The following is a 27,163-nucleotide window of genomic DNA, read 5'->3' on the forward strand; positions in this document are numbered from 1 at the left end:
AGCACCGAGAGAATCGCCCTCCTCAGTGGGGTCACCGCAGGACTCGAGGAGCTGCACAGGCATGACAGTCGAGCTGAACCGTGTGTGACGAGGGTTTTCAAATATGCGGCCTTAACCGCCGCGCTGAATGTATGGCTCTCTGAAGCAGTTTCAAGCGCAGACCCACGCTCTTCGTGTAGCGAGCCCTTCGGGTGCATATGGTTGGAGCATTACTCAAGAACACGAAGGGCGTTTTCCGTGCGAAGGAGGGCAAAGATAGATCGCCGAAAAAACCTAGTGATAAGGGAAGTGAAGCTGGAGGCATGGCAGAGGAGGGCGAGGGCACGCTTCGACAGGCGTCGACGTCAGAAAATTGGCGTGCCAACAACGACCAGATTCGCCGCATATGTCGTGGAACGGATGTTGTCTAGTCGCATGCACGCCTACGTACTCGAGTTCTTGCAGCGTCGCTATGAAGCATATATATACATGCACGTATGCATACATCTGGGTGATGTATGTAACGATCAAGGGTCCGCACAGCGACGTTGTACGCCTTGCTTACAGCGACGTTGTACGCCTTGCTTCCCTGTGAATCACGCCTGCCTCTGCTGACCGGCCTCGTGTCAAATTCGCTCCCTTCTATTCTATCACCTGTGTGTGCTTCAGAGCAAAATCCTCACGGCATACCGATGCCGAGTGTGTACGACAAGGTAATTTCGAGGGAAAGGCTGGAACACAGCGTAGCATTGCAATTTGCGCGCGGCGTAGACACCAGCGAGTGTGCGTCGGTTCGATGCATTCCACTACGCTACATGCACGTAGCAGAGCGCATGTCTACTCGTTTTCGTAAGGGTTCGGCTCATGTTGGCGCCCGCCGCTGGAACGCTCTTTGGCGCGGGCGAAGTTGTTTGTTTGCCTTCCACGAAGGGGGCCAGCACCCGCCTCAATGCTCTTCCATGTCTTCCGGTGGTTTTGAGTCTTCCCGAGTCGCTGGAACTACAAAAAAGATGAGACTATCAAATGTAGTTGCAAGCTTGGGGTACATGGGCCTCGGCGTTGTCGCATAGCCCCCCGGAGTGCGCATGCAAAGTTGAGAAAACGTCGCCACCCTGGCTTACACAAGCCTTTGCGCGCGGCTGCGAACACGGTGGCTGGGAGCGCTTTCTTGCGGCACAGAAACGTTTCACATGTCGCTGTTTTCTGTCACTCGCCTGTGTTTCTAGAAGTCTTTCTCGTCGTCCGTCTGCCGATTTGTCTCTCGCTTTTCCTTCCGTTTAGCCAAACTCACATGGCGACATCAGCAGCGACGGTGTACACATATACATACAGTCTACCAGACACCTTTTTTTGCGCTGCTCCTCCCGTGCGCGGCTACTTGAGCAGAATCACGACTTGCCTTGTTTTTTCACCGCACAGTTCTCTACGCAATGTCGAAATCCAAGCCATGTGAAGGAGCCTGGCTCTTCTGTGGCTGAAGAAGAAAAAACTGGTCCTCCTCTCATGTGGGGGCCATACACACCAGATGGCTCACTTCCTGTGTGGATGGACGGGCTGTATGCTGACCCACAAGCTTTTTCTCCGTGCCTGTAAAATCCGCCGAGGGCGTTCGCTTCACGGCGCCGAGGATCGAAGCGGGCGCTGCGTACCCTCTTATGCCTGTGTTTTCCGCGCGCGCGGTCATGACCCCCGGGTCGGTATTCCTTGCTTTCTTCGCCCGGCATCGTTTTGACGTCTGTTTCTGAGCAAAACACGACAACACAGTTGCCAGTCGGTCTTTGTCCTGTCTTTCTTCGTCCTCTCCCTAGCAGCTCCGTACGCGTCCCCTCGCGGTTCCCTCTTGGATTGTCTTCGTCGCCATCATGGACGCTGGAGTCGACTCTGCGCAGCTGCCGAGGTTTCCGGGCGTTTCTTTCGCCTCGGCTGCGGTTTCCCCTCTTCCTAACTCTCCTCTGTTTTCTTCGCCCTCTGAGCTCTTGTACATTTTGTTTCCGCTCATTGTTCTGTTTGTCTGTTTCCACGCCATTAGCTCGAACTCGCCGTCTTCTCCGTCGCTCTCTATCTCGGCCTCGATTCGGGCCTTCCGCCTGCACCTGGCTACCGTCCATCACACGCTTCCGTCTTCGTTTTTCTCTCTGACGACTTTCCTCTCTCCCTGTTTCCTCTCCCTGCTCGCTCCGTACCTCTCCTTCTTCGTGCTGCGTCTGCTTCCGCTCTGCTTCTCCGAGCCGCCAGTCCCGCCGAGCGCCGTCGCGATCTCGTATCGCGATCTCTTTCTGTCGCCTGCAGTCTTTGCGCCGGCTGCGGAAGGCAGTACTGCGACGCCTGAGGACGATGAGGCGCAGAGCAGCAGAAATGCGCTCCGCGCGTTTGTCTCCTTCCTCCTTCCGGAGAAGAACTCTTACTCGCCGCTCGGGCGCTTCCTTCTTCACCCCTTCTACCTGTCGCCGACCTCCGTCGTCTTTTGGCTCTTTGCGGGGCCCTTCCTGCTCTACTCCTGTGCGCTCTACATCCAGCAGAAGCACGTCGAGGCGAGCCGTGGCATGTCGGTCGTCCACGAGCGCCGCGGCGACCTGGTGATTTCCTCCTCGCCGAAAATGCGCTCCATCTTCACCATTCTCATCTGCCTGTACTTGCCCGGAGTCCTCATGACCTGGGTTGTGACGCAGGTTTTCCCTTCCGCGTCGGCCGCCGTCCCCTACCGGTACCTCGGCATTGAAGGCGCAGTCTACGCCCTCGCCTTTGTCGTCTTCTTCTACGACCCCGTACGTGGAAAAACACGTCTCACAGAATATATCAATAGCACGCATGCACCTATTCTTGTAGACTTCGAGGTGGCCTCTTCAGAACGCCCGTCAAGTCGATTTCACAGGCATCGAACACCGCAAATGCGTCCTCGCCCCGCGGAGCGACCTTCGAGGGTCAAGAAGCGTGCGCAGCAAGGCTGAGAGAGATACGTCGTCAGTCTCTTAGAAGAGCGGCATTGCATCGCCCCGCACGCTGCATGCATAGCTATTCACTTACATACATCCATACATCTACTTTTCTATGCAGCCGGGGGCAGGCGTTTGCGTGTTGCTGTGCGTGAGACCCTCTCTGCGTCCTTTTTCGTGAAGTGACTCTCGTTCACTCGCATGAATACTCTCTCTCGTTGCACATTGTAACTCTGTGTGTAGTCTTCGCAGAGGCCAGAATGCATCTACCTCTTGGGAAGGACGTCTCTGTGCCGTCGTCCTTGTGTGTCTCTTTCTTTTCTTGTCCGCGTCGGGCCTCGTCGCGGGGCCCTTTCGGTTCGTTTCTGGTCGTCTGCTCCGCACCGTATGTCTCGTCGAGATGCCTCAGTGCCACCCTGTATTATAAATTCCAGTAGCTTATATTTAGGGCACACTGACAAAAGACGAGGTGAATATGGGGAGGGGATCCACGTGGCTCGACGGGTAGACCCTGAGCACCGATTCCGACTTCCAGCTTCCAAGCAAGCATTGTCGCATCGACATTCGGGTATTCAAAGCTCGAGTTCAGACTGCGTCGCCGGCTGATATCCTCGTTCCTCCGCGCTGCTTGTTTTTTATTCTCTCCATGCAGGTGGTGTACAGCGGCATGTTTGCAGATCCTTCGATTCAGTTTCCGCTGCCATTCCACGTGCGCAGCGTAACGATTGTGTTTGCCTTTACGCTCTTCCTCTTCTCGCCGCCGCCGGGGGACCTGGTTCTGCTTCTCTGCGGCGTGGTATCCGCGATCCTTGCCGTCGCGGCGACCTGTCTGCCGCCGTCGGTGGGCGTCGCGGGCGCGATCGGTGGCGTCTCGTTGCCCATCGCCTCGCTGGTTTTCGAGGAGCGATTCGGTGCCCTCAAGCGCGCCCGCGTGGAGCACTCTCTCTTCTTCGTGCCCTACGCGCCGCAGACGTCCTTCGACAGCGCACCCGAGTGCTTCACCTGGACGGTCGCCGGCCTCGTCTTCGCGATCGTCGGCGGCATGGCTCTTGCTGGCCTCCTCTGGCGCGCCGGCGAGGTCATCGAGGGTGCGGTCAACGCAGTCAGGGTACGCAAATGGCAGACCAGACAACTCTACAAAGAACCCATATATATACATGTTGATATGCGTATTCATATATACATACATATATATATGCGTATATATATATATATATATATATATGTTTGTGGGCATGTGCGAGGCCGATGGCCGTTTCAGGCACACGCACCCCACGCCGGTGTGTGTACGCTGCATCTGTTTAATTTTGCATAGGCTTCATGACACAGATGCCGCTGGTCGCTTTATTGATCTTCATTTGCCTCGAGTTTTTTCCGCGATTTTTCGGCGCGTTTGCGGCGCCCGAGGACCGCGTCCTTTGTCGGCCTTCGCTGCGGCCGTTGGACATGTGCATGTGACGTGGCGGCTAGAAGCGGGCAAGGGCCTTCGAAGTGCAAGAGGACCCCGATGCGGATTTGGAATGTGCACACGCATGTATATAAATGCGTGCTTATATATTTATCTATGTAGAATTATATATATTTGGTGGTATGTAGGGACTGACAACGCAGGTCCAGCGCAGCTCGCGGTGCATGCCTCATGCGTGGTAGATAAGAAGCACGGGGATTTTGTGTTCATGCGCGCGCTTTTTTCCAGGATTCTGCAGGCGTACGCGTGCGGCTCACATCTGTTGTCGTGATGCTGGCGTTCACCTACCTTCCCTTCTCGTTTTCTTCGCTGCCGTCTCTCTCTGAGTTCGTCGCCGACCCTCTGCAGACCCTGTGCGTCTTGGGGGCCGCAGGAGAAGAGCCCCGCGAAAGAAAACGCCTTCCTGCGCATTTTCGAAGATATCTCTCTCGACTCGTGTATACAGATATAGACATGTGCAGGCATGGGCGCGTGGCTTCTGGCAACAGGAGGCGTTTAGGGTGTTTTTTCTGTGCAAAGTTTTTTTGTCAATCCATCTGCAAGCGCCTTTCCTCCCTGAAGACGCACGTGCCTGCATGCAGACACAGGCGGAGAACGACGCATTTTCACATCTCTATTTTCTACATAGTCGCATGAACCACCAATATTAGCGCGACTCAGTGCCCGCTTGTACGCAGAAAAAAACGCGGCGTTCGTGGACGTAGCAGTATATATAAATATATATATGTGTGTATTTGTCGAGGCAGATACCGTTGACTGTAGGCATGCTTGAGGAGAGATGTTTTTGTGTTTTCTTCTTTTTTTTCCAGGCTCAGTCTGCCGTTCGGCGGGCCAAGTCTCTACGAGATAACCTGCACTGAACGAAGTAAGTCCCGCGGGGAATTTTTCTAAGCGAGAAATTGCTCCATGTCTTCCAGTGCGTCACGTATGTTGCATGCACTAACGCACAGTCGAGGCTCATCAGACTGATCGACTGCGCGCGTAGGGTTTAGGCAGGCAATCCTTCAAGCATCTGCAGCTGCCGGTATTGCATGCTCTGCAAGCATATATATGTGCGTAGATGTCTGCGAGGGTTATGGTCGTCTTCTTTGCATGCATGCGTGGCTTTCACTCATGGACGCGTGTATCGGGATAAATTTGAACGTCTGCATCTATCTCTGTTCCGTGCGGATGACTGTGCTTTCATCGCAGCTGTGCTTCTGGGGTCGATCGGCGCGAAGACCTTGGCGTTTTGGACTCCGTTTTTCGGCTTCAGCAATCGAAGCCGTAAGTGGAAGGGAAAAAGATTTTCGAAGACAGCATGAATCTTTTTCCTGCAGCTCTCCAGGCGGCAAGCATGTGTAGATGCAGAGAGAAGCTGATTGCGCCGCGCGCGCTTCTCTCGTGTAGCGCCCGTTCCCCGCGGCTTCCGCAGTCATTAGGGCGAGGCGCCACTCTCGTTTTTTGCATGTAGAAGGCGATCGTTCGCGGCTTTCGGTTTCACGCAGCTCTCTTCACGCATGCACTTTCGCGCAGACACTTTGCGAGTCACAGCTTCTCGAGAGATCAGCGCCGGACGGTCGTTTGGCGTTTCCCCCGTTGATCCCGCGAGCGACATTTTTTCTTCTTCTCAGCGGCACTGAAGTACTTCATCGGCCCGCTGCTCTGGTTTCTTCTCTTCGTTGGCATGGCGAGCGAGGTAAAGAAAGACGCAGAAAAGTTGTAAAAAGCTGCTGCGGCGATTCTGTTTGCTGCCCGAAACGAACGTCGCAAAGCGACTCGAACTCTAGAGCTCTCCAGCGTCGCTCCACTGCGCTTCATCGCCGCGGCCGAGGCGGCGTTCTATTCTTCTCATGCATGCAGTTCCGAGGCGCGTGTCCTCTGTTTATGCATGTATGTGCGTGTGCTGGTCAAGGTGACAGACTGCGGGTATACATGTATTGACTAGTAGGGATGTAGCTCTGTAGGTATGTATATCTATATAATCTGTACATTTTATGTATATAGATGCTTGAAGGGTGTTTTTTGGTTTTTTTGCGGATGCTGTGTGCGATTTTTTTCAGCACTGGCGGCGCGTGGGCCCTGGTTTTCTGGGCACAGCGTTTGCCCTGTACTGTCTGTTTGCACTTCCGCGAGCCCAGTGACTGTCGTTCAGTTCAAGCGAAGCGTCTCGACGGGGTCGTTCAGCGAGCTGCGCCGCTGCCGCGCTGAGTTCTCGGCGGCTCGTGAGCCGATTTTTGTGTTTTTCGATTTTGTTGATTTTTTTCGTCGGCCCGTTCCGCGTGTCTCACGCTCACGAGCGACTGGATCGAAGTCGGAGACCACCGCTCAGCGATCTTTGACTCAGCATCGACAGGAAAGGCGGCGTGTTTGCATGCGCGTCCCGCTACGCCAGAGTGTCTGTCTGTCTGCAACATCTTTTCTCGGCTCCTCGACTCAACCTCGCGCGCAATCTTGCCTCTGTGTGAAACGTGGCTAGACTTCCTTTCTGCGACTCGAAAAACGTTTGACTGAATCTTCGCACCCGGATAACTCCGCGCCTGTGCATCGGTTTGTAACTCCGCTCCATATCGTACCTGAATGGTACTTCCTAGCATATTAAGCGGTGTTAAACGTAATCGTATCCAAAACTTAAACTCGCCTGCCTGCAGGCTGTGTGCATCGAGCCGCCCGCGCGCTATCCCGCGTCGTGCATATATGTATGTATATGTTTATTCATATATAAATGTATATGTGTACGCATCTAGATTTGTCCGCTGCATGCGGCATTGTGTGCGTCTGCATCCATCCACTTAACGCGTGTTTACGATCGCGTGTCTTTCTTTCACGAAGAGAGTCTTTGTTGTGTTTGTGTATGTGCATCTCGGTGCTGTCTTTATTGTGCCTTTCTTCCTATCCACATACGTGTATGAAAAGTCATATATACATTCATATGTATGCATATGCATATGCATGCGTGTATGTGCGTACGCACTCAGGGCCTGGTGGATAGGCGTATGCAAGGTAGTAGTCTGTCCGGTTGAAAAGGCGTTTAGCGACTGGAGCGATCTTCTTGGTGCTGTTAGCTGTGTATGAGGAAGGTATCCATGTTTGCCTTCGTTTTCAAGCGGCATCTGTCTGCATGTTTTTCTCGAACGCGCCGACGGCGCGGGGGGGGGGGGAGGGGAGGCCAAGGGCCAGGGGCGAGGGCGTGGACGCGCATCTACGGGCGGCGTGCGCCAGCTGTTTTCTCCTGAGGCACTCCCGGTTGATCAGCGCCTCGTTCTGCGTTCAAACGCTCTTCATGTGTTGTGTTGGACCATCAAACTGTGTCGGGGGCGTGGCGCTGCCTAGTAGGCGAAGGACAGTTTTTTTCACGCGTTTCTATACTCCTGCATGCGCGCGTCTCCTCAGTTGAAAAGATTCGCGAGCGCTCCAACGTCTCACAAGAAGTGTGTGGCGGTGAATGTGGATGTGGAAATGCCGTGTTTTTTTTAACCCGCGTGCGCCCGACGCTAAAAACTGCGTAGCTGTCGTGACATTTCGCTGTGTGATGCCCTTATTCTTCTCAAGATTTCGAACTGAAAACCAACGCTGTTTGTGCGTGCTTGTGTATATTGCATGAAGTCATACGTTTTGCCATGCAGAAAGGTGATTTCCCTGGTTTTGATGAAGTGGTTGGTTGGATGAGCGGACGCGGCTGACGGTTCGCGCCTAGCGAGTCCTGACAAAAATCTGAAAAGCTCGTTCCAGGCTCGTGGACGCACGTCTACACACACATACAGTCTACACATAGCCACTGTCTGCTTAGATTTATACCTATATATATATATATATATATATATATATATATATATATATATACAATATATATATACATACATACAGGAGTATGCGCGCGCGCGCAGGTTGCGAGAGATGCAAGGGGGTCAACGGGGGAATGCGTACAGCAGTCAGGCGAGGCGTTTCTTGAATTTTGTAGTCTCACAGCGAGACTCAAGATCGCAGAACGGCCGGTTGGCAGAAGACAACGCGAGGGCTGGGAAGGCGCGCATGTCTTCTCTACGCGTTCGAGCATTTGCATGTGTATGTCTCCGCGGGAACGCAGGCTTAGTGTCTGCAGCCAATCGAGGCGAATACTGCTGTTTATCTGCTGAGCACCCTCCAAGGTTCACGAAACAGACAAACTCGCGCGCCCACGGCAGGCAGGAGGACGATTGTTCGTTTCAAGAACTCCGTTCAAATGCCGATGCACGGCACGCCAAGCTCCAGGTGGCTCCGTCGGGTTGACATGGGCGCAGCGCATGTGCACAGCTTGCGCATGCAGGACCGAATTTCTCACGGCGCGCCGCGCTGGCGGTTTTTAGTCTTTCCTGCTCGATTCGGACGCGGAAACCTCCCGAAGTCGTTCAGAAGGGCCTCTCGGTGGGAAAAAACCACATAGTTCCTCCTGCGGCGACGTGCAGCGCGAAACAACTTGCAGCGGTCCCACGCGCGGTCGACTTGCCGTCGTCGAGGCGGAACTCGGTGAGTTTAGGGTTTCGAGTGCACGCGCGTCCCAGGTGTGGAGTTTAGGGGCTTCTGTGTCTCTGCGTGGCTTCCGCTTGCTTACTGCCCGTTGATCTGCCAGGCTTTTTCCACAAGTGTTTCTCGCCCACATGGCGCGGGGCACTCTGCGAAAAGCTGCACTCCTTATCGTGAGACGCCGGGCTAAGAAGCGAGAGTTTCCTCCAAAAAGTTACGACTTGCGCGTGCAAAGTGCTTCTGCCTGAGGACGTCGTGCGAACTAGTCCGTCGGCCTCTCGTGTTGACTGCATCTGTGGCGCCTTCGCTCGCCTTCATCGCTCCGCGCGCCGAGCAGGGAGGGAAAAAGAGGGCGCGCCCAGCCCACTCCTCTTCGTTCCTCGCGTGCCTCGCTTCAGATGCGGCGGGAAGCGGTCATTTTCATGACTCTCTGAGGCCGGACTGCGCCCCGCCCCGGTCGCGGTAGCTATTCCTCCGCTCTCGGAGTGCCACCTGGCATTTTCAGCCGGAGAGAAATTGCCCGCTCAATCTGTTCTGCCTCCGCCAGCCTTCAACGGAATATCCGGGGAAATAAAAGGGAGGCGGAGGTGCTGCGGACTCTTCACACGCACGCAGGCTCGCGGAAGGACACCAGCGCGGCGAGAATCAGAGCGAGCGAGAAGGCCTTCGCGCCCTGCGCCCGCGTCTACGCGAATCGGCTGTCCGCAGGTGCCTCTGCGTGTGCCCACGCCGTTCGGTTTTCGCGAGCTCTTTCGCGTTTTGGAAGCGTCATCTCTTTTGTCTGCAAGATGTTGAGGCGGACGGTTCGACTGCGGAAAGAGTATCTTTTCCGCAAGGCGACTGAGGAGAAGGAGCGAGTTCTGGCGGACAGGAAGAGGCGCCTGAAGCAGGCGCTTGAGAGCGGGCAGCCCGTTCCCTCCGATCTCCGCGGGCAGGCTGCCCAAAAACTGCTGCCGACGCTCGACCTCGAAGACGTCCACACCGCTCAGACATCTTCCCACGCCGACGACGAATACGCCTTCGCCGGTGAGCCTGCGCGGAGTGCGCGACAAACGAGCCCCTGCAGGCCGAAATGAGAGGGGAGGTGTTCGTGAGCACCACCACACAAAATAGCTCGGTGCCGTATCAGAAACCGATAAGTTACAGCACCTCAGCATTTGCACACGCTCTGAAGGAATACTCGGAAACACAATAAGTCTTGCCCACCCCCTCCTCCCCCCCCCTCTCGCGGGGATACAGGCCTCACGAGGAGGCGGAATGCGTCTCGAAAGGAGACTGAGCCTCAGGTGCCTGGCGCCTGCTTTGCGGCTCGCCGGCGACCCCCTAGCCGCGCGTTTTCAGCGCCTGCGCAAATCGACGACGTGTGCGTGCCTTGATCCGTGTGCGCCGAATGTCTCTCCGCTAGGTCTATGCGCGGATGTTCTTCTGTTCTCTCCGTCTGTGCAAACATACATACACATTGCCATATATGTATATTTGTTTACATTCATGTACACACACCTACGTGTATATTTATGTATATCTTCAGGCATCAGGGGTGAGTCTGTGTGTTGTTGGTCCACAACTCCGTGTGCGGGTCTTTGTGTCTGCGGATGTGTGTGGGGCCGCTTAGGGGTCGCGGATCCCAAGGTCGTGCTCACGACTTCGCGAAATCCGTCGAGTCGGCTGCAGCAGTTCGTGAAGGAGCTGCGCCTCATCATTCCAAACAGCCAGCGCATCAACCGCGGAGGCTACGTTGTGTCCGACCTCGTGGAGCTCTGCCGCAGCAACAACGTGACGGACTTGATCATCATTCACGAGCACAGAGGTGAGAGTCGCAGCCCGCGGCCTCTTGCGCAGCTGGCTCTGTGAGGACGCCACAGGCAGAGACCCCCGCGGGGGGAGGGGGGGGGGGAGGTTCGATCCCACGCGTCACGGTTTTCGCCCAGGCCACAGACCTGCGCGGACGCGGGTGCTCACCGTGCGTCTGGAGTCTTTCTCTCGCAACGCGGAGTCCTGTTGCTATATACATACGTATCTAGACACGTAGGTATATATGTGTTGCCTATTCAGTTGTTATTATGCGTGGACGAGGGTGTGCGTGTTTGCATGCGGGCACGAAGGCGTGCACGTGTCGGAACGCGTAGCTCGACATGGAGATGTGGAGGGCGGGGCGGCTGCATGGAGAGGCGCCGTTTCGCCTCGCTGCGTCCGGGTCGCTGAAAAAAATTTAAGGTCCTCCATGCAAACTTGAGTGCGGGGGACAGTGTCGAGCGCGCTTTTTTTTTCCTATTTTCTCGTTTGTCAGGCCAGCCGGATGCGATGGTCATTTGTCACCTCCCGCACGGGCCGGCGGCGCACTTTAATCTCTCCAACGTCGCGCTTCGTCACGACTTGCCAGAAAAGCCCGCCAACATGTCTGAGGTGAGCAGCTGCGTGGAATGCGGAGCTCTTTCTCAAGCCGTTTCCTCGTCTCGTGGGGATTTCGCTTCGCCGCGGAGCGCTCCGCATCCCCTGTCGCCCTCATGCCTCGTGCTTTACCTGGGCAGTTCTACGACGTGTGGAGCCGAGCTGCAGGTCTCTGAAGCCAGCGGGCGCCAGCCTGCCTCGCGCCTCTGCTCCCTGTTCTGTGTCGCATATGCATGTGTTCCCGGCGAGAATGCCAAGCGTTTCGCAGCCCGCGTCGAAGAGTTGACTCGACGTGTCCGGGGCGTGTGACTGTCTGCAGGCGGCGCCGCATTTGGTGTTCCACAACTTTACTTCACGCGTGGGGAAGCGCGTGATGAACATCCTCAAGTTCCTGTATCCTCCGGCGAACCCTGTCGCCCAGCGCGTCGAGTCCTTCGTGAACGTCGGCGACGAAATCCACTTTCGGCACTACACGTGGAGTGACACTCGAAAGAAGGCGCGCACTTCGCAGAGTGCCTCGGAGCTCGCCGCTGCTGACGGCCGTAAGCCAGCGGCAAACCGCCGAAAGTTGAACGAGTGCACATGTTGGGAGACGCTTGTGTCTCCAAATGCGCGTATGCATGCGCAGGTTCTCAGCCCCAGACCCCAGTCAGCTGTCTGGAGTCTCATAGTGACAGACACGCGTGTTTCGAGGCCTTTGTTGCCTCAGCTGCGGCTTTCCCGCCGAAAGAAGAGCTTCTAGTTGCATTCAGAGGCGATCGCTTGAGCGGAATTCTTTTTTTCGAATGTATCGATAGCGCAGGTGTTGCAGCTCGGTATCTTGCGTTCGTGTGTGCATGTGGATAAAGGCATGCATGAGTCTGTATGTGTAGTCATTAGAATGGCAGTGGATTTCTGGTGTCGAGTCAAAAGCCGAAGGCGGTTGTGTGCGTGTGGTTTTTTTTGTTCAGAAGAGGACTCAGAGGAGAGCCCAGGACGACTGGAGCTGGTGGAAGTTGGGCCGCGTTTCACGTTAAAGCCTTACCGCATCGACCTGGGCACTGCAGAGATGAAAGACGTCGAGACAGAGTGGGCGATTCGGCCTTTCTTCAACAAACCAAAGGCTGCACTCACAGAGTGAAACGGGTTCGCCTCTTTGGTTTGCTGCCGGCTCCCCCCTTTTGGGCAATCGCTGCGTTGATTGAATGCGCTCAAACAGATTTCGATCTTCCTCTTTTTTCTTCTCTCTCCTTTCTCTCTGGTCTCTGGCGTGTCTGCTTCCCTTTCTCTTTTTTGACTATGCTTCCTGACTCGTGTGAACATGCAGAAGCGATGTTCCATTCGCTTTCAATCGAAAAAAGCGAATCGCCGACGAAACGGCTTGACGACAGGATGTCCGTGACTGTTTTCCTCCAAATTTCAGGGCTCGAGGGGGCATGATCGTCCCAGGCGCGATTCCCACTCAAAGACAACGCGGTTCACAAGTGAAACAAAAATCTCCGAGTCTGTATATCTGCATGTTATTCACTGTTTTGAACGAACAAGCAAGAAGTCTCCTGAATCACGCCCACCGTGTACATATACATAGATAGATATGGAGATAGATAGATATATTGTTTGATGGATGCATAGATAGATACATAGATTAATAGATATAGATATATACATAGATTGATAAATATATGGTGGTGCGTAGGTCTGTGCGGAGGCCAGGGTACGTGAGAGCGAAACAGAAAACGCAGATTTTAGGCGGTGGACGAGAGGCAACAGCAACAACGGGGGGACACGTGCCGGCAGCGTGGCAAAGAAGAAACCTACGCAAAAAAACCGAGCGAGAAGCCGGGGCGAGCTGCTACGAAATGCCGGTTGAAATGGCGAATGACCCTGCTGCGGGTGTGAAGAAAGCCGCAAGTAGACTTTGGAGACGGTCTGCGAATCTTTTAATTTACCAAACGAAGTTCGACCAATGCAGTGGCGCACGGAACAGACTCGCGGGATTCATGTACATAAAAAAAGATCGACAAGAAAGACAGAAAACGCGGCTGAAGCTCGCGAATTTCGGTATTGCGTCAAATCCGCACGGTTCTGCGCACCTTACTTTTCCCTAGAAATCGTTATTACGGTGTCTATGTGTTTCGCTCCATTTCCTTTGAATCGTGGTGTTCTACACGCGAAATGAGGGGGCAAACCCTTCAGAACCTCCAAGAACAAACCAGCTTTTTTTTGGTCCGACTTTCTTCCCTTCAATCCACTGCCGTCAATGTCGAAAGAAAATTGACGACTGTGTTTTGCCCCAGCAACAGCGATACACATGAGACGCAGGAAGGCCTGAGGAAAAAGAACCAATTTCTGTATATTCTGGTTTCCTCCCCTCCGGAAGAGGTCCTCTTTTGTTTTCTTCCTAGCTGATTCTTCGAGCAAACGAAAGGAACGGAAACATCATGCCTAGGTTGCCGAAGTTGGCACGCAGCATGTTTTGTCGGGGTAGATACCATTTTATCTCTCCTGTTCTTCTCCCTCGCTAACGTCTGCACGTCCCAATCCTTTCCTGAACCGTGTTTCTATTTTGAAGAGAATGAGGCAACTCCATATCCTCCCAGGCTCATGGGGCAACGGAGAACTAGCCACCATTCCATGCATCTACGCCTAGTTAAAAAGCTGCTTGTTTCTACTACTTGAAAAAGTGCGTGACGCAAGAGCTACATTTTGTAATGCCTCCCTCGACCCTGCAAAGCAGCAGGTACTGCTAGCCGTCTGCCATTCTCGCTCTGAAAAATATCTGTAAAGAGTAGAAAACCCACACAAAACAAAAGCGAGAGCTGCACTTCACGCGGAGATACCTAGATGCGCAGGTACCGCCGACACTGTTGGAGCAGCCTCTCTCCGTCATCCACTTTTCTATATATGATCTCTCAGTTCACCGTCTCCCCGCAGTCTACTGCGGCAAAGGGGAGACCTATAACAGGTAATACAGTCCACAAAGGTTGATGATCTTCGTGATAGGGGACGTTTCCTTCTCACCCATATTTCGGAACCAACTTCGATGCAGTCCTCCAAAGGCATTAGCACCAGTGCAAAAATATCATCCTAAGTATTCGGTACAGCCTAACATCAAGGAGGCGGGTATCAAAGTGAATGTCAAGATGTTCGTCCAGCTTGTATTCAAATGCTGGTGATGTTTAATGCGCTATCGGCTGATATATTATCGTGGGAGCCGCTATACGTTTACACCAAGGCCACCGACGGCGCCTGCTTGGCATCCGTTTTCCCCTCTCAGCCTTCGCGTGCTTGCTGCTCTCGAGTCTTACCCGAGTCTGAAGTCAGCGGGCCAATTGTGGAAGTGGAGTAATGTGGACCCACTTCCTGAACTGCTTTCACTGTGTAGGGTGACATCTGCAAGACATCCCGTGTGAGACGTCCGCCCTTCGCAGGAAAGTCCGGGTACTCTGGAGGTGGGAAACCTGAACAAGACAGCGAGAAATGCGCAAACACTTGCGTGTAACCTGTCAACAAGATGGTGAGAGACAATTCGAGGAAGCAAGCACGAGGTCACCGGAGAAATATGCGTGTACACAATCACGAGCCGCCCAGATTAGAATGTGCCGACACCCTACACGCGGATTTTTTCAGATTGTGACGCAGTCACATCCGGAGCGACTCAGAGAGTCTGTAGAACCCCAACAGTTATCTGCCGGAAGCGACTACAGGAATACGTAGGATGCAGGCAGAACGAGCGGGCGAGGGTGGATAGAGCTCGCCAGACGCAGAGAGGCGACGCTAGCAAGTACATCTCAGGAAGGTCTAGAAGCAGACTTACAAACTGCCATGCCGATAATGCCTGCTAAAAGCAGCGTCAGCAGTCCTGTAACCAACGCGGCAATACTCCTGCAATCAGCAACATCCAGAAACAGCACGGCGACATTACTTCGGCAGACGTGAAAAATTATACGACACCAGTGACAGCTAGTAAGAGAAACTGCTCACACAAACCCATGGAAAAAGGGCTGCAGCGCGCCCTCCTCTGAACAGCCGGAGAAGAACTCACGAGGCAAGGAAAAGAAACAAGAGCTTGTTCTCAGTGGCGTCTCGCCAATCTGCGAGCTCAGTACAGATCTGAGAAGCCGCCGAAGAGGACCCAGTCGAAGAACAGGAGAAGCTTGCTCGCACGTGCTCTCGCGCGATCCAAGCATGGACCGACAAAACGACACCTGCAGAAAAAAAAACACAAAAGAAACTCCTGTCAACGAGAGCATCGCTCCTCCCCAAGGGAGGCAGTATCCTATGATGCCTCAATGCGCGTGCTTATATATCCGGTTTGTCGTTCCTCGAAACGGTACTATGCAGGAAGCGGAGGAGAGGAGAATCCACCACAGGTTCGCAGATACGGTCACGCATGTGTGAATATAGTAGACAAATAAATATAATGAATGATACGCCGTGCGTAGTGCGTATACGGGTATACCAACGGAGTGCAGGAATATATATATATATATATACATATATATATGTATACATATGGCAAAGGCAGCAGCGTAATGGGAGCGTGAGCACAGAACAGAAAACTTAAACGGAGCCTTACTTGTCGCTGTGAAGCCTGTGGAGAGAATCGCGGTGAAGTAGAAGGCCCAGTTTGCCCCCAGTGGAGCCTCAAACTTTGCCTGAAGTCAACGGGAAGAAAAGAACGTCGCCAGGCGTTACCCCGAATCTGACTCCGCGGTGCAACATGCACACGCCGAAGCCTGGACAAGAAAACTGTCAAAAACGACTCTGCGAACGAGCGCTCCGTAAGCGAAGTCAAAGTGAAGGCACAGACGTGGAGAGACGTGAAAAGGAAGCAGTGTGCATCAACGCGAAAGTTGCACCGCTGAAAGTTGCGCATACAGGGGCATGCCGCGAGCTTAATCCACCAGAGTTGACGCCAAGGAGGAGACACAGAAAAGAGGAGGGGATGCATACAGCGTTGCGAAATACTGCCGACGAACACTGAAGAGTTCAGATGAGAGGAAACGGGGCTTACCCGGTCCGCGACAGCGCATGACGCTAGACACGCGCTAAAAAAGGTGAGGATGCCAAGCACAAACGAAACTGGAAGGAAAACGCTGCCCAAGCTCGACTTGGGTGGCTGCCAATGTGCTCCTTCAGCCTCGACGCTCTCTTTCGTCGGATAGTCTGGGCGATCGAGTTCAAATAGAAGCGTCACCCAATGCATGGAGACGAAAAACGTCGACGCGAGGCAGGCGGAAGCGATTAGAATAGGGACCCAGAAGGTCGCTGACCGGCTAGAAAAAAAACCCATGGTCTCTCGGCAGCACGACGGTGATGTGTGCAGCTCCTCCGCCGTCAGTTCTCGTGGCCTTCGTGATGCGCACGCCTATCGGCGAGTCTCTTCAGAGTCACGCCCTGCATGGCCTACAGGTCCTCCGCCTTTAGTTCCGTTGCCGCTCGCCTTGTTCTGGCCTTCTTCGCCTCTCTGTGTCGTTAGAACGTCGAATCTCGGAAACGCTGCTTGCATTCGACCCGGATTCTCATAGACGCTCTGTGTGCTCGTCATGTACTCCAAACTTCCTCGAAGGAACCACATCGGGCTGTAATTGTCACACTAGTTCGAGGGTCGGAGGAGTAGGGGAAGGGGGGGGGGCACAGCAACTTGAAGTAGCCTTGTCGAATCTATACTTAACGAGATCCTTTCCAGTGGTTCCCCGCTTTCCTTCAGAAGTAACGCTATCATTATCGAACAGCGAGTACAACCAGTGCGCTTCCTCACTTCTGAGGGACTCAAGAACAAGAACAATTGGCGATATCTTTGTCTTGTTGTGATGAGGGGTGGAAAGTCCTCAAATGCCGCTTCGCAGCTTCGCTAAGAAGCACACGAAGAGAAAAACTACACACGGGTTCGTACCCAGGAGTGCTCTCCCGGTGCGGGTGAATACCTGAACATTTGTACGGCGGGTACACAACACGGGATGTTAAGATACTAACTATATTGCATAGGGATTCCCGTAGCCGCGTACGATCGGTGCCACTTGTACAGAGCGGGCGTTAAGCTCGTTCCTTCGAGGCGTGGGCTGGCGTCGCTTTCTCCTCTGCAACAGAAAAGAGAATCGCAGCAGGACTAACTTTGAAAGTGAAGCCCAGAACAGGTGCAAGCTTGAGGGCCCTGTAACTCCTAGTTCAGCCTCTAGCAGCCTGTACACGACATCGATCTACATATAAGTTTGTGCACAGCCATAAACGAGCGTGCTCCTTGGACGGCCCTCCAGTCTGCCTCTGCCCCCTCTGTAGAACCCACTGGGCATGGCAAACCGGGCGAACCGGTTAGCGCAGGAGCAGACTGTGAGTGCAAAAAGTACCTTCCAGCCAGCAACGCACTCACAACTACAGAAAAAGAGACATGAAAAACACCCATATTGCCAGTGCTGTGACGCACGACGAGAGAAGTCTGAAAGAAAAAAGCAGCGACGCGCAGGTTGTTGACCCCCCTCGTCTCAGCTGAGTAGCGGAAGAAGGGTGAGGCGGCTCAGCGGTGACCTTCCCCCGAACCAAACTCCCGCATCCTTAGTAGCTTCTCACAAGCCACAGGGGCTTTGAGGGATGCAAACACGGCTAGCTAACATGGAAAAAGATACCACAGAGCATGGAGAAAGAAGGTAATCCCTAACAGAATTTGCCCCTCTCCCGGCTCGACCCGCCTCGCGTCTCGCGGGGTGTTACGGGGCTGATGTGCGAGATTATCAGCCGAGGCTCCAACTCCAGCAGCTCGCTACGGTCACTTCCGGCACCTCGCATGCAACTCGCCGAGGAATGTGCAACCCCTCTACATCGCGTGTGCGTTCCCAGCAGCGGATCTTCAACGTGTGTGTAGATGTATTTGTTATTTGAATTGTTTTCGTTGTCCATATGTACACTGGGGTGTCTCGCGGTGAAGTGTGAGGGGGAGATCACGAGCGGATGCCGGTTTCTTCTGTGGCTCGCATGGTATTTCCTCGCTCGCGGCAGCGACCGGACCGGCACAAGAGGCTCCTATTCACTAGTCTTCACGTCTTCTTCGTTTTCGTGCATGTCACCGATTGAGGGAAGACAGTCAGTACTTCCGTGCTCAACCCTATTAGATTGTCGCATCCTCTAGCCCCCTCCCCCTGCAGATCTTTCCTCCCTCCTCATGACCGGTTCTGCCCCTGTGTTACTAGGTGGGCGATGAGAAAAGACAAATATTCTTGAGCTGCCCGCGAGTCCGTAGCGGCATCGCAAAGGAACGAGCGGCTTTGACCTTGCGTGGTGCACGCTCTGAGGGAAGGTAGTCCATCTTCGTGCTGTGTGGGCGCTTGTGTCTCGCCTTCCACAGCACTGTGGCTTTCGCTGGCTGCGGCTGTATTCGTGCTTCGGTGAGGGTCTTGTCCACGGCCTTAAGCTGCGCCGTCCTGAGTACCGTCGTCCCTTCTGAGATTCTTGTCAGTGCGGATCCGCGTGGCTTCCATCGAGACGTGCACGGCGAGCAGCGGCGGGACAAAGTCAGTGAGACGTCCGCGAAGGAAATTGGAGTACCTCAGAGCTCTTGTGTTGAATTTCTTTGTTTGCCTCTGTCATGTAATTCCGTGCATGCTGCATTCTGAGGCAGCACCGTTCTTGTCGCTGTCGCAGGAGCCGGAATCAACACGCCACCCGTAAAGGCAGCACTCTGCATGGTGTTTTCATTAGGGACGAGAACGGAGGCCGCGCGGTCGAAATCCGAGAGACAGGAAATGTGATGTGTGTGTATATTAGGCAAGTTGATTCCAGACAATCAATTGTTAGCGACAGCGATACCTGCTGCCATGCTACGGGATTGGGAGCGAAGTGTACGTGCCTAGACCACGCGGGGTTCGAGCAGCTGCGGACGCTCGTTGTTTTTCGGAGGGTGAAGTGCTGGCGAGTCTGTCGAGAGGCGCCGATGATTTTTTTATTTGTGTCGGGACAATGCTGCCGCGATACGCCTACGCGACACTCTTGACCGATAACTCCTTCTACTACGGTGTCGAGGCGCTTTTGAAGTCTCTTGAGGCAACAAAGTCGCAGTATCCCCTGCTTCTTCTGTACACAGCAAGTGTTTCCAAGAGCACCATCAAATCTTTGATTCACAAGCGCCAAGCAGTCTATAACGGGGAACAGGCGCCAGGTAAACTGGCGCCGCAAGACGAAAAAGAGTATGACTCGTGTCCCGCTGTGACAGGTTCAGAGGATATTTCCTGCGACGTGCGTGCGTCTGAGCCGGAATCGAAAGAAGGGCATCAGGGCGCGTTAGGGAAAGGAGATACGCCCTTTGACCGTGACTCGAAGCCGAAGGGCAATTTAGATGAACATCTTTCGGAAAATGAGGCATCGGAAAGCGTTCTGAGCAAAGATGGCAAGATCTGTGTTATTCCTCGTCTCGTTGACCCCATTCCCTATCCTGATAACAAAAAAAGCAAATGTCATGTGCCCGGCTGGGAGACTTGTTTCACAAAGTTGCGCCTCTGGGAACAGAGCGATTTCGATGTAGTCGTCTACGTCGATGCGGACTGCATCGTGCTAGACTGTATAGACGACCTTTTTTTTCGGCAGCCTCTGCCTGCTTTTGCTCCAGATATTTTCCCGCCAGATAAATTCAACGCGGGTGTCGTTGTTTTGAAGCCGGATGCTGGTGAGTTTGAGAAAATGGTTTCCGCTCTAGCGCACTTACCATCCCATGATGGCAGCGATACCGGATTTTTAAACGCGTATTTCGCATCGTGGTATACCAGTCCTGCCGGCGCCCGATTGCCGTTCCGGTACAATGCCCAACGGACACTGTATCACATGACTTACGCCAGTCAGAGAGGATACTGGGACGCTGTCAGACCGATCAAGATCTTGCATTTCTGCTCTTCTCCGAAGCCATGGGAACCGGCGGGTAAACAGACCGAACTCGAGAAATTGTGGTGGCATGTCTTCCTCACTGGCACCATTCCGGTTGAGTCCGACATTGTGTAAAAAGCGAAGAGACGGGTTGAAAGCCGTCGAGAAAAGGCAAGTTCTCGAACAGACTTGCCTCAGGGACAGCTGAGAGCGGAGGAAGCGAAGGGTCGTACAGGTGTCGCATCGTTCGTCGCGCTCAACATTCAATTTGCTGTGTGCGTTTGAAAACAACTTTTACTTGTCTTTTGTTGCTTGCCCCAGCAGAGAATGCTAGTAGAGGGCAACGGTATTCAGTTTGCGGTGTGAAGCTAATTGAGTCGAATGCATCGCCTCGGTGTAGGGGATTTTTTGTCCAAAACTCGGCATGCCCTCTTTCCGAGGGGAAACGTGTCTCAAGTGAAGAATCATTTAGATAAGCCGCCCTTTCAGGGGCCCAAGCACAGTCGAGCCAAAGATGCGAGACTAGATGCAGGACAGAAGGGGATTGCCACCTGCATATATACATATATAATCACGATCGTTACGATGTATTCGCGTCATCGTACGACAAGTACCTGTGTCTAAGTTTTTCGTGAATCTTTCTCAGTGCACAGCCCTCTGAACAGAAAGCAGTCAATGCCGCCAGAGCTTCCCACCGCGCACAAACGGATGCCCCCCGCGACAGCGCGTCCGTCGAGATGGGCAACATCCGCTACGGAGGTTTTAATCGCATCGATGCGTTCCACGGAGAAAGGTTGGGCTCCGGAAGGCCCGCCACACCCATACTCCCCCCAGTAGTTTCGTTCCTGGTATTCGCTCGACCGGGCGTTTAGCCGTTGCGCAGTTGTAGAGGGACATAGGGCAACAGCTGGGCGCTTTGCCTGGTTTCCCCCGTCGTTAAGTAGGGCAGCTGGGTTAGTGTCAGGTGCTTCCCCGCCACTGGATCGCGCTAATTCAGCGATGTTCCACACCTGTACCCACCGGTCCCAGCCTACAGTGAATAACAGGGGAAAGAAAAGCGTACAGCTTCTCGCGGATGATGCATGGGCGTTTTCCACGCGGCAAGCTGAGAACACGCGAAGCGAATACGCGGCCGCGCTGCCCGGATCGTACTCTACGCCAACAAACTGGATGGTCACCGACTGATCGTCTCCGCACGACGCGACGCAGAAACGGCGAGAAATGCTGCTGTGGCTCTCCGCAGGTGCCGGAGAAGAATCCCCCCGCACCCTCGAAGAACTGTTGCTCGCCAACGCAGACGCGCCGGAAAGATCCGTCTCAGTCACTTCCAGGTCGTTAACGCCGCACTGGTGAGCTTTCAGAGTCGACATGCGCTGGAGGTGTAGTCGCGTTTCCGAAGTGCCCCCCACGAACACGGCAATCTCGCCCGTTGTCATCCCTACAAGAATCAGGACAGTCCGAGCTTCGGCTGGTTCGGGCCTGTGGATATCATCTTGGGTATCTCTCTGTGACGCGGGAAGCATGCCAAGTCTGTCCAAAACGACTGTGCGCACGCACAGTGCGGCGCCTTCCAAGGGGGCATACGCACGCTTTTCCAGGAGGTTTTTGCTGTCCTTGTCGCGGCCTGCGAGGGCGTTGAAATCCTCGGCAGCCGCATAGTCTACCGTCGCGCGGAGATACGCGACTTCGGCGGCCGACGCAGCAGTCCACAGATGCGCTGTCAAAACTTTTGGCTCCTTCGCCGAAAAAGACGCGTTATTACGGGGCCCTGTTTCAAAGGAGGCACAGCGGTGCTCCAGAAAGCCGTCGACTCCGTTCAGGCGTACGTCTGTTCCCATTCCTCGTTCGGAGAGCCTCGCGGAGAGCAAGTGGCGCATGAGGAGCGAGTTTCTGCTCAAACTCGAGCCTAGCCTGCCTCCGTCCTCCTCAGTGCAGCCCGACGGCGGGACAAAGAAGAGGCTCACCATGTCGCAGGCCCCAACACTCACTAAGATCCGCGGCACGGCCTCGGCTTCGTGAGAGGCCCCCGCTGGAAAAAGGCACGTCAGCAGGCGCACCACGCGCACCGCTGCCGCGTGATGCACTGCGGTTTGAAGTACCTGAAGACGCCACCGCGGCCGCCAGGGCCTGGGCGGCCTACGGCAGATACGCTCACCAGGGGACGGCTCGCCAAAACTGGCGAACCCGCGGACCACCGACGTTGCATAGCCGCTGAGAGGAGCCGCGCTTCGATCCCCTTGACATCCAGCTATATCTCGCCGAGAAAGCCCGTCGCGCGACTCTTCCTCAGCTTCTGCGCACGCCTCGCCCACCAGGTTGATGATTTTGACTGAGTTGTCTTCGCCGCCAGTCGCAAGAGTGCGGTCGTCTAGCCAACACGCTGACCAGACTTCCCTGCCGTGAAACCCTGGATTGAACGACGCGCTCCTGCGTTCGTCTTCCACGGGGAATGCGCCTGTCCCATCCTTCAGGGCAAGCGCTTTGTGTCCACAGACCAGATCGTCCGACCCTCGCGCGGCGAGCCCGCCTGTTTCGCCGGGATCATCTTCGCTGTCTGTGGCTGGGTCTTGCCCGTGTCCCTGGAGCGACGGCGTACATGCGCCGCCTCGCGCTGGGCGGTCTCCCGGCTCGCCCAGACAAGGCATCCGCGAGGCCGTAGGGGTGCGGCACAGCCCCGTTTCCGTCCGCGCAGAAAGGCCTGGGCTCCGACCACGGGTATGGAAGTACAGCAGATGCTTCGTCGCACTCGCGAAGGTGTACCTGTTTGAGTTCTCGCGGTGGAAATCGAGTGGGCGGCGGCTGTTGCCGCATCTCACATGCATCAGTTCCATCGAGGTTCGAAAGTCAAACAGCACAAAGTCCGCAGTCCGGAAGGCACAGAGCCAGTGGTGTCTCAGCGGATCGCCCGAGACAGCCGCGTCACCGCTGGCCGCGGAGCGGGCTACAGACCACCACGCAGGCGCCGTCTCCGTTGGAACGAGAGAGTGCATGAACGTCAGCTGAGGCACTTTGACACACGACACTGCAGAGATCGTTACCGAAAATGGAAACCTAGCGCCGATGGCGAGCTCCCCGCCTCCTGCGGACGCTTCAGCCCCCTTCTGCGTGAGCTGGCACGGCTCCTCCGCCTGCTTTGTAACTTGGAAAAACAGAATAGTCCCGTCGCCTCCACACGAAATGAGGAATTCTCCGTGCGCTGCCACGTCCCATACTTTCTTGCCTTTGTGCGCCGACTGGACTGTGTGAGCCAACCTGCTTCGTGCGGCCGACCACGCCCACCTCACGCGGCTCTTTTCACCGGCCTCCCGTCCTCCTCGAGGCCCTCCAGCCTTGGACTCGCTGGCTTGCCGCGACGAGTCTGGAGTCTCAGGCACCACAGTTTGCACCACATGCAAGCTGCCCGTCTCGTCGCCCAGGACGAGAAGAATCGCGAGCTCCTCACGACCAACGTGCGTCACACCCAGATCGCCTGCTTCCGCCGCGGGAGCCTCACACGACGAGTCCGCCACGCACAGCAGCCCTAGGCAAGAGAAACAGCGCGACGGGTCCGTGCGCTTTCCGCCAGCGTTTGGCAGCTGAACGGTCTGGATCGGCGTCACCGCGGGATTGGCGGGCATCGGCTCTCGAGCGGGGGAGGCTGAGACGCTCTCCGTGTCGCCTCGTCCTTCAGAAACACGGCTTTGGGTCGGCGGCGCCTGCGAGTCGGGGGCCTCCGGCTCCAAGAGCTCCTCCGCCTCGGGGAAAGACGCGTAGTCCATCCCACACGCTTCTTCGGGCCGAGACTCGACGACGGCCTCGCGCTCATCCTTTTTGCGCTCGCCCGACAGATGCCACAGTGAAACCAGCCCCGCGTGATCAGTTGCCACGAGGATTGTGTCGCCTGAGGCTTCGAAATCCACGCAGTCGGCGTGTCGCGGGGATGCGCAGGGGCGGCCGGACGCGCCTCCCGCTGCGCTTGGCGCCTCGAGCCCAGAGGCGGCGGAAGCAGGCGTTTTTACAGCATCCTGCTTGGAACGCGATGGGCTTCCGTCTGCGGACAGAGCCACGCGGCCGCAGACTTCACTCCAGTAGCTCCTGTTTGAGAAGGAGCTCCTCGCCGCGGCGTGGAGGCCGCCAAGGGGCCCGAGGAGGCGCAAAAGCGCGACTTCGCCGCGGGAAGCCGGCAGAGCAACTTGAAACAGATTCCCTACCCGCGCGCGCCGGAAGCACTGCCACCGACTCGGGCGAGGAAGGACGGGCTTCATGTTTGAGCCCTCCGCAGGCCGCCGGTCTTTTCCGCGAGAGTCTCCGGGCAAGGCGGCTACCGAGTCGGGGAAAAATCGAAAGCAGAAGGCCGTTCCGTCCGCGCATCCCGCGGCGACTAGCCCGTCGAGGGCGCGCAGACACGTGAGCACTGCAGGCACCTCGACCAGAAGGAACGCGGCGACAGAACCGGCGGAGTCCCCGTGGCTCGCACGCGCAAGGTCTTCCGCCGCCAAGGCCTCCTGACGCCCTTCCACTCCATTGTGTCGTGAGGCGGGTCCGCAGCTGTCGGGTCTTAGACGGAGGAAGTATACGCGGCCAAAGTTGGTCGCGACCAGCGCAGAGTCGCTGTGCAGGAGGCGAACCTCGCGCACAAAATCATCCCGCCGCCCTCCCTCACGAGAGTTCCAAACGACCTCGCGGCGCGCCTCGAGGGGGGATGCCTGGGGCTGCGCCGTGCCCTTCTCCGCCGGGGGACTGAGTCCTGATACCTTTCCCGCCGCTGCGCGGCGCGCAGCCGCGTCGTCGCACTGCGCCAGGTGCGCCTCCAGAGTGCCAAGGAAAGACGGCGACTCCTCCAGAGACCAGAGCTTCACGTCGCCGTCCTCTCCGCCGGAGCCGATCAACGGCAAGCGACCGGCACTTGGGAGCTCCGGCGTGCACACCGCGCGCACGCCGCGCCCTGCGTGCCCCAGCAGGCTGTAGAGCAATTCGCCGCGGAGCGACCAGATGCGGCAGCTGGAGTCTTCGCCCGCAGACACAATCAGACAACTTCGCAGGGCGTCCTCGAAGGAACGAGCGCCCGCAGGTCTCGCGTCCTCGGCGGAGACGCCCCCCGACCGACTCGGCCGGCGAGCTGAGAGGTCCAGGAGGGCGATGTCCCACACCCTCGACCGGTGGCCTTTCAGGGTCGCGACACACGAATACTCGGGTATCTTCTGCGTCTCCTGGAGCGCCGGCAAAGGCTCACTACAGTCAGCTGAAGGCCCGCGCAGCGCAGACGCGTCCCCTGGGGCTGCTTCGCAGGCCGACCTCCACCAGACGCGGACTTCGCGGTCATCCGAGGCAGAGCACAGCAGCATGCCTTCGAGATAAAACCTCAGCTTGAAGATAACTCCCCGATGGCCTTTGAGAATCTGACTCGGATCGATCAGCTTGTCTGCGCGGCCGCTGCGCGACGCGACCTGGTTCACGTGCGCCGTTTCTGCCCAAGACAGCCCACCAAGGGGAGACTGCGTTCGCGCGTCGGAAGCGTCTGAGCAGACGGCGATCGCCCGCGGGCTGCCTTCTGCGCCCTCCTGATCGGCGCCTTCACTCGAGGGCGCCGCAGGTGTATGGCTGGAGCGCGCGGGAAGATCCACGCGCCACATGAGAATGCTGCTGTAGACCGTCCCGCTGGCAATTGTCACGGAAGACTCCGAAGGGGTCGTGGGCACGGCTGGTCGCCTACAGGTCTCGTGGGCATCGCCCAGCACGTCACCTGCCCCCTGCCTTCCGCAGTTTCCTCCTCCTGCTCCATTTTCAGCCGCCCGCGGCGCATGCAGCTCCCCGCGTCCGCGCACCGGCTCCTCAGCCGGGGCCTGCTTCGTCGCCGCCGAGGAGTCGGGCACCTGGATCGCCAGCGAGTAGAGGAGACTGCGGTCAGTGCACATCCACGCAGCCAGGCGGGCGCCGCAGGCCGCATCAAGCAACTCGACGCCGCCGTGAGCGAAGCCTGCAAGCAGGAGGGGGCACGCGGAACGCCTCACCGCGTCGGTCTCCAAGATCCTGACGTCGAGAATCCACTGGGGCGAGGAGAGCTCGAAAAGCGCACTCAAGCTCCCTCGCGCACGAGCTAGAGGGGCGCCGTCGTCGTCCCTCGGAGCCTCAGGGCTCGGAGGCTCGACAACCCCCTCCCGCTCTCGCTTTTTCCGGCCGTGAGACTCCACTCCTCCACCGTCTCTCCACTGCAACTGGTAAAGGACGAGGCGCCCGAGCCCGTACGCAGCAATCTGTCCACGCAGGGACGACGTGGCGAGGCCCTGAATGTGCGTCGACGGCGCGAAGAGCGCATTCGCAACCAAGCGCGAAGAAGACGAAGACGGCGCCGCAGGCCGCCCGGGCTGCGGCGGACTAGACGTCGCGAGACTGTCGCGCGACGCCCGCCTGGCGCCGGCATCGCCGGTACCCACGCCTGGCGGCGGCGCCTTCTCGCCATCCGCCTCAGTCTCTTGCAGGGTGGGGAAGGTTTCTCCGCGCGCGCGAAACCGGGCTCTGGCGCCCCTCGAGCAGCCCGGTGAGGAGTCAGTGTCTTCCGGGCACTCCGAGGCACTGTCGTAGACCCGCAGCTCAGACCCGACACCGGCGCAGAGGAGCTCTTCGCCGTACAGGAAGGCGACGGCCTTTGTGCTGTTGGTGCTGCAGAGACGCGACAGCATTTTTCGCCCAACCTTTAATGCATGCGGCAAGACACGAGCTGCAGTCACTCGCCTGAAGAAGCCGAGACGAAGGCTGCAGCTCCTCGCAGAGTCAACGCGCGAGGCTGCCTGCGACACAGAGCAGAGCAAAGATCAGGACTCGATCCCGAGAGAGACGCCTGTGGCGCGCCTGACGGCGGAAAGAAAAAGACAACCGGGTCGAAGCGAGAAGCCCCGACACCGACTGTGGTAAAGAGGCTTCTTCTGACTACACATGTATGCTGGAAAATATACGAAGACAGGTCTGGTCACCTCCAAACGGCGGTGGAATGGCGGGATGGAAATCTTCTAGTGCAGTCGGACAATGTGGAAAGGATCCAAGCGGCTCCCCTGATGCCGGTGTTAACGAGGCTGCAAAAGAGTAGAGGCGTCTGACAGGTCCTTCC

The 27,163-nt window shown here is 56.2% G+C and overlaps 5 protein-coding genes across 5 annotated transcripts; 3 read left to right on the forward strand and 2 right to left on the reverse strand.

Moving 5' to 3' along the window:
- Positions 1 to 1,841: 1,841 nt before the first annotated feature.
- BESB_071870 (uncharacterized protein) lies at positions 1,842 to 6,503 on the forward strand (the record flags this gene model as incomplete). Its single annotated transcript, XM_029365560.1, has 7 exons — positions 1,842 to 2,744; positions 3,565 to 4,020; positions 4,609 to 4,733; positions 5,190 to 5,245; positions 5,572 to 5,646; positions 5,994 to 6,058; positions 6,423 to 6,503. The coding sequence occupies 7 exons, from the start codon at positions 1,842 to 1,844 to the stop codon at positions 6,501 to 6,503; spliced, it is 1,761 nt and encodes a 586-aa protein (XP_029218044.1).
- A 3,147-nt stretch (positions 6,504 to 9,650) lies between these two features.
- On the forward strand, positions 9,651 to 12,370 carry BESB_071880 (brix domain containing protein; the record flags this gene model as incomplete). Its single annotated transcript, XM_029365561.1, has 5 exons — positions 9,651 to 9,888; positions 10,475 to 10,669; positions 11,150 to 11,265; positions 11,570 to 11,620; positions 12,206 to 12,370. The coding sequence occupies 5 exons, from the start codon at positions 9,651 to 9,653 to the stop codon at positions 12,368 to 12,370; spliced, it is 765 nt and encodes a 254-aa protein (XP_029218045.1).
- Positions 12,371 to 13,928: 1,558 nt separating this feature from the next.
- BESB_071890 (uncharacterized protein) lies at positions 13,929 to 16,438 on the reverse strand (the record flags this gene model as incomplete). Its single annotated transcript, XM_029365562.1, has 6 exons — positions 13,929 to 14,008; positions 14,538 to 14,690; positions 15,047 to 15,114; positions 15,275 to 15,437; positions 15,809 to 15,887; positions 16,247 to 16,438. The coding sequence occupies 6 exons, from the start codon at positions 16,436 to 16,438 to the stop codon at positions 13,929 to 13,931; spliced, it is 735 nt and encodes a 244-aa protein (XP_029218046.1).
- A 2,744-nt stretch (positions 16,439 to 19,182) lies between these two features.
- BESB_071900 (glycosyl transferase family 8 protein) lies at positions 19,183 to 20,214 on the forward strand (the record flags this gene model as incomplete). Its single annotated transcript, XM_029365563.1, has 1 exon — positions 19,183 to 20,214. One exon carries the CDS (start codon positions 19,183 to 19,185, stop codon positions 20,212 to 20,214), a length of 1,032 nt encoding a protein of 343 aa, XP_029218047.1.
- A 485-nt stretch (positions 20,215 to 20,699) lies between these two features.
- BESB_071910 (WD domain, G-beta repeat-containing protein) lies at positions 20,700 to 26,738 on the reverse strand (the record flags this gene model as incomplete). Its single annotated transcript, XM_029365564.1, has 1 exon — positions 20,700 to 26,738. The coding sequence occupies one exon, from the start codon at positions 26,736 to 26,738 to the stop codon at positions 20,700 to 20,702; it is 6,039 nt and encodes a 2,012-aa protein (XP_029218048.1).
- Positions 26,739 to 27,163: the final 425 nt, after the last annotated feature.

Source organism: Besnoitia besnoiti, assembly GCF_002563875.1.
Source record: "Besnoitia besnoiti strain Bb-Ger1 chromosome Unknown contig00007, whole genome shotgun sequence".
Lineage (NCBI taxonomy): Eukaryota > Apicomplexa > Conoidasida > Eucoccidiorida > Sarcocystidae > Besnoitia > Besnoitia besnoiti.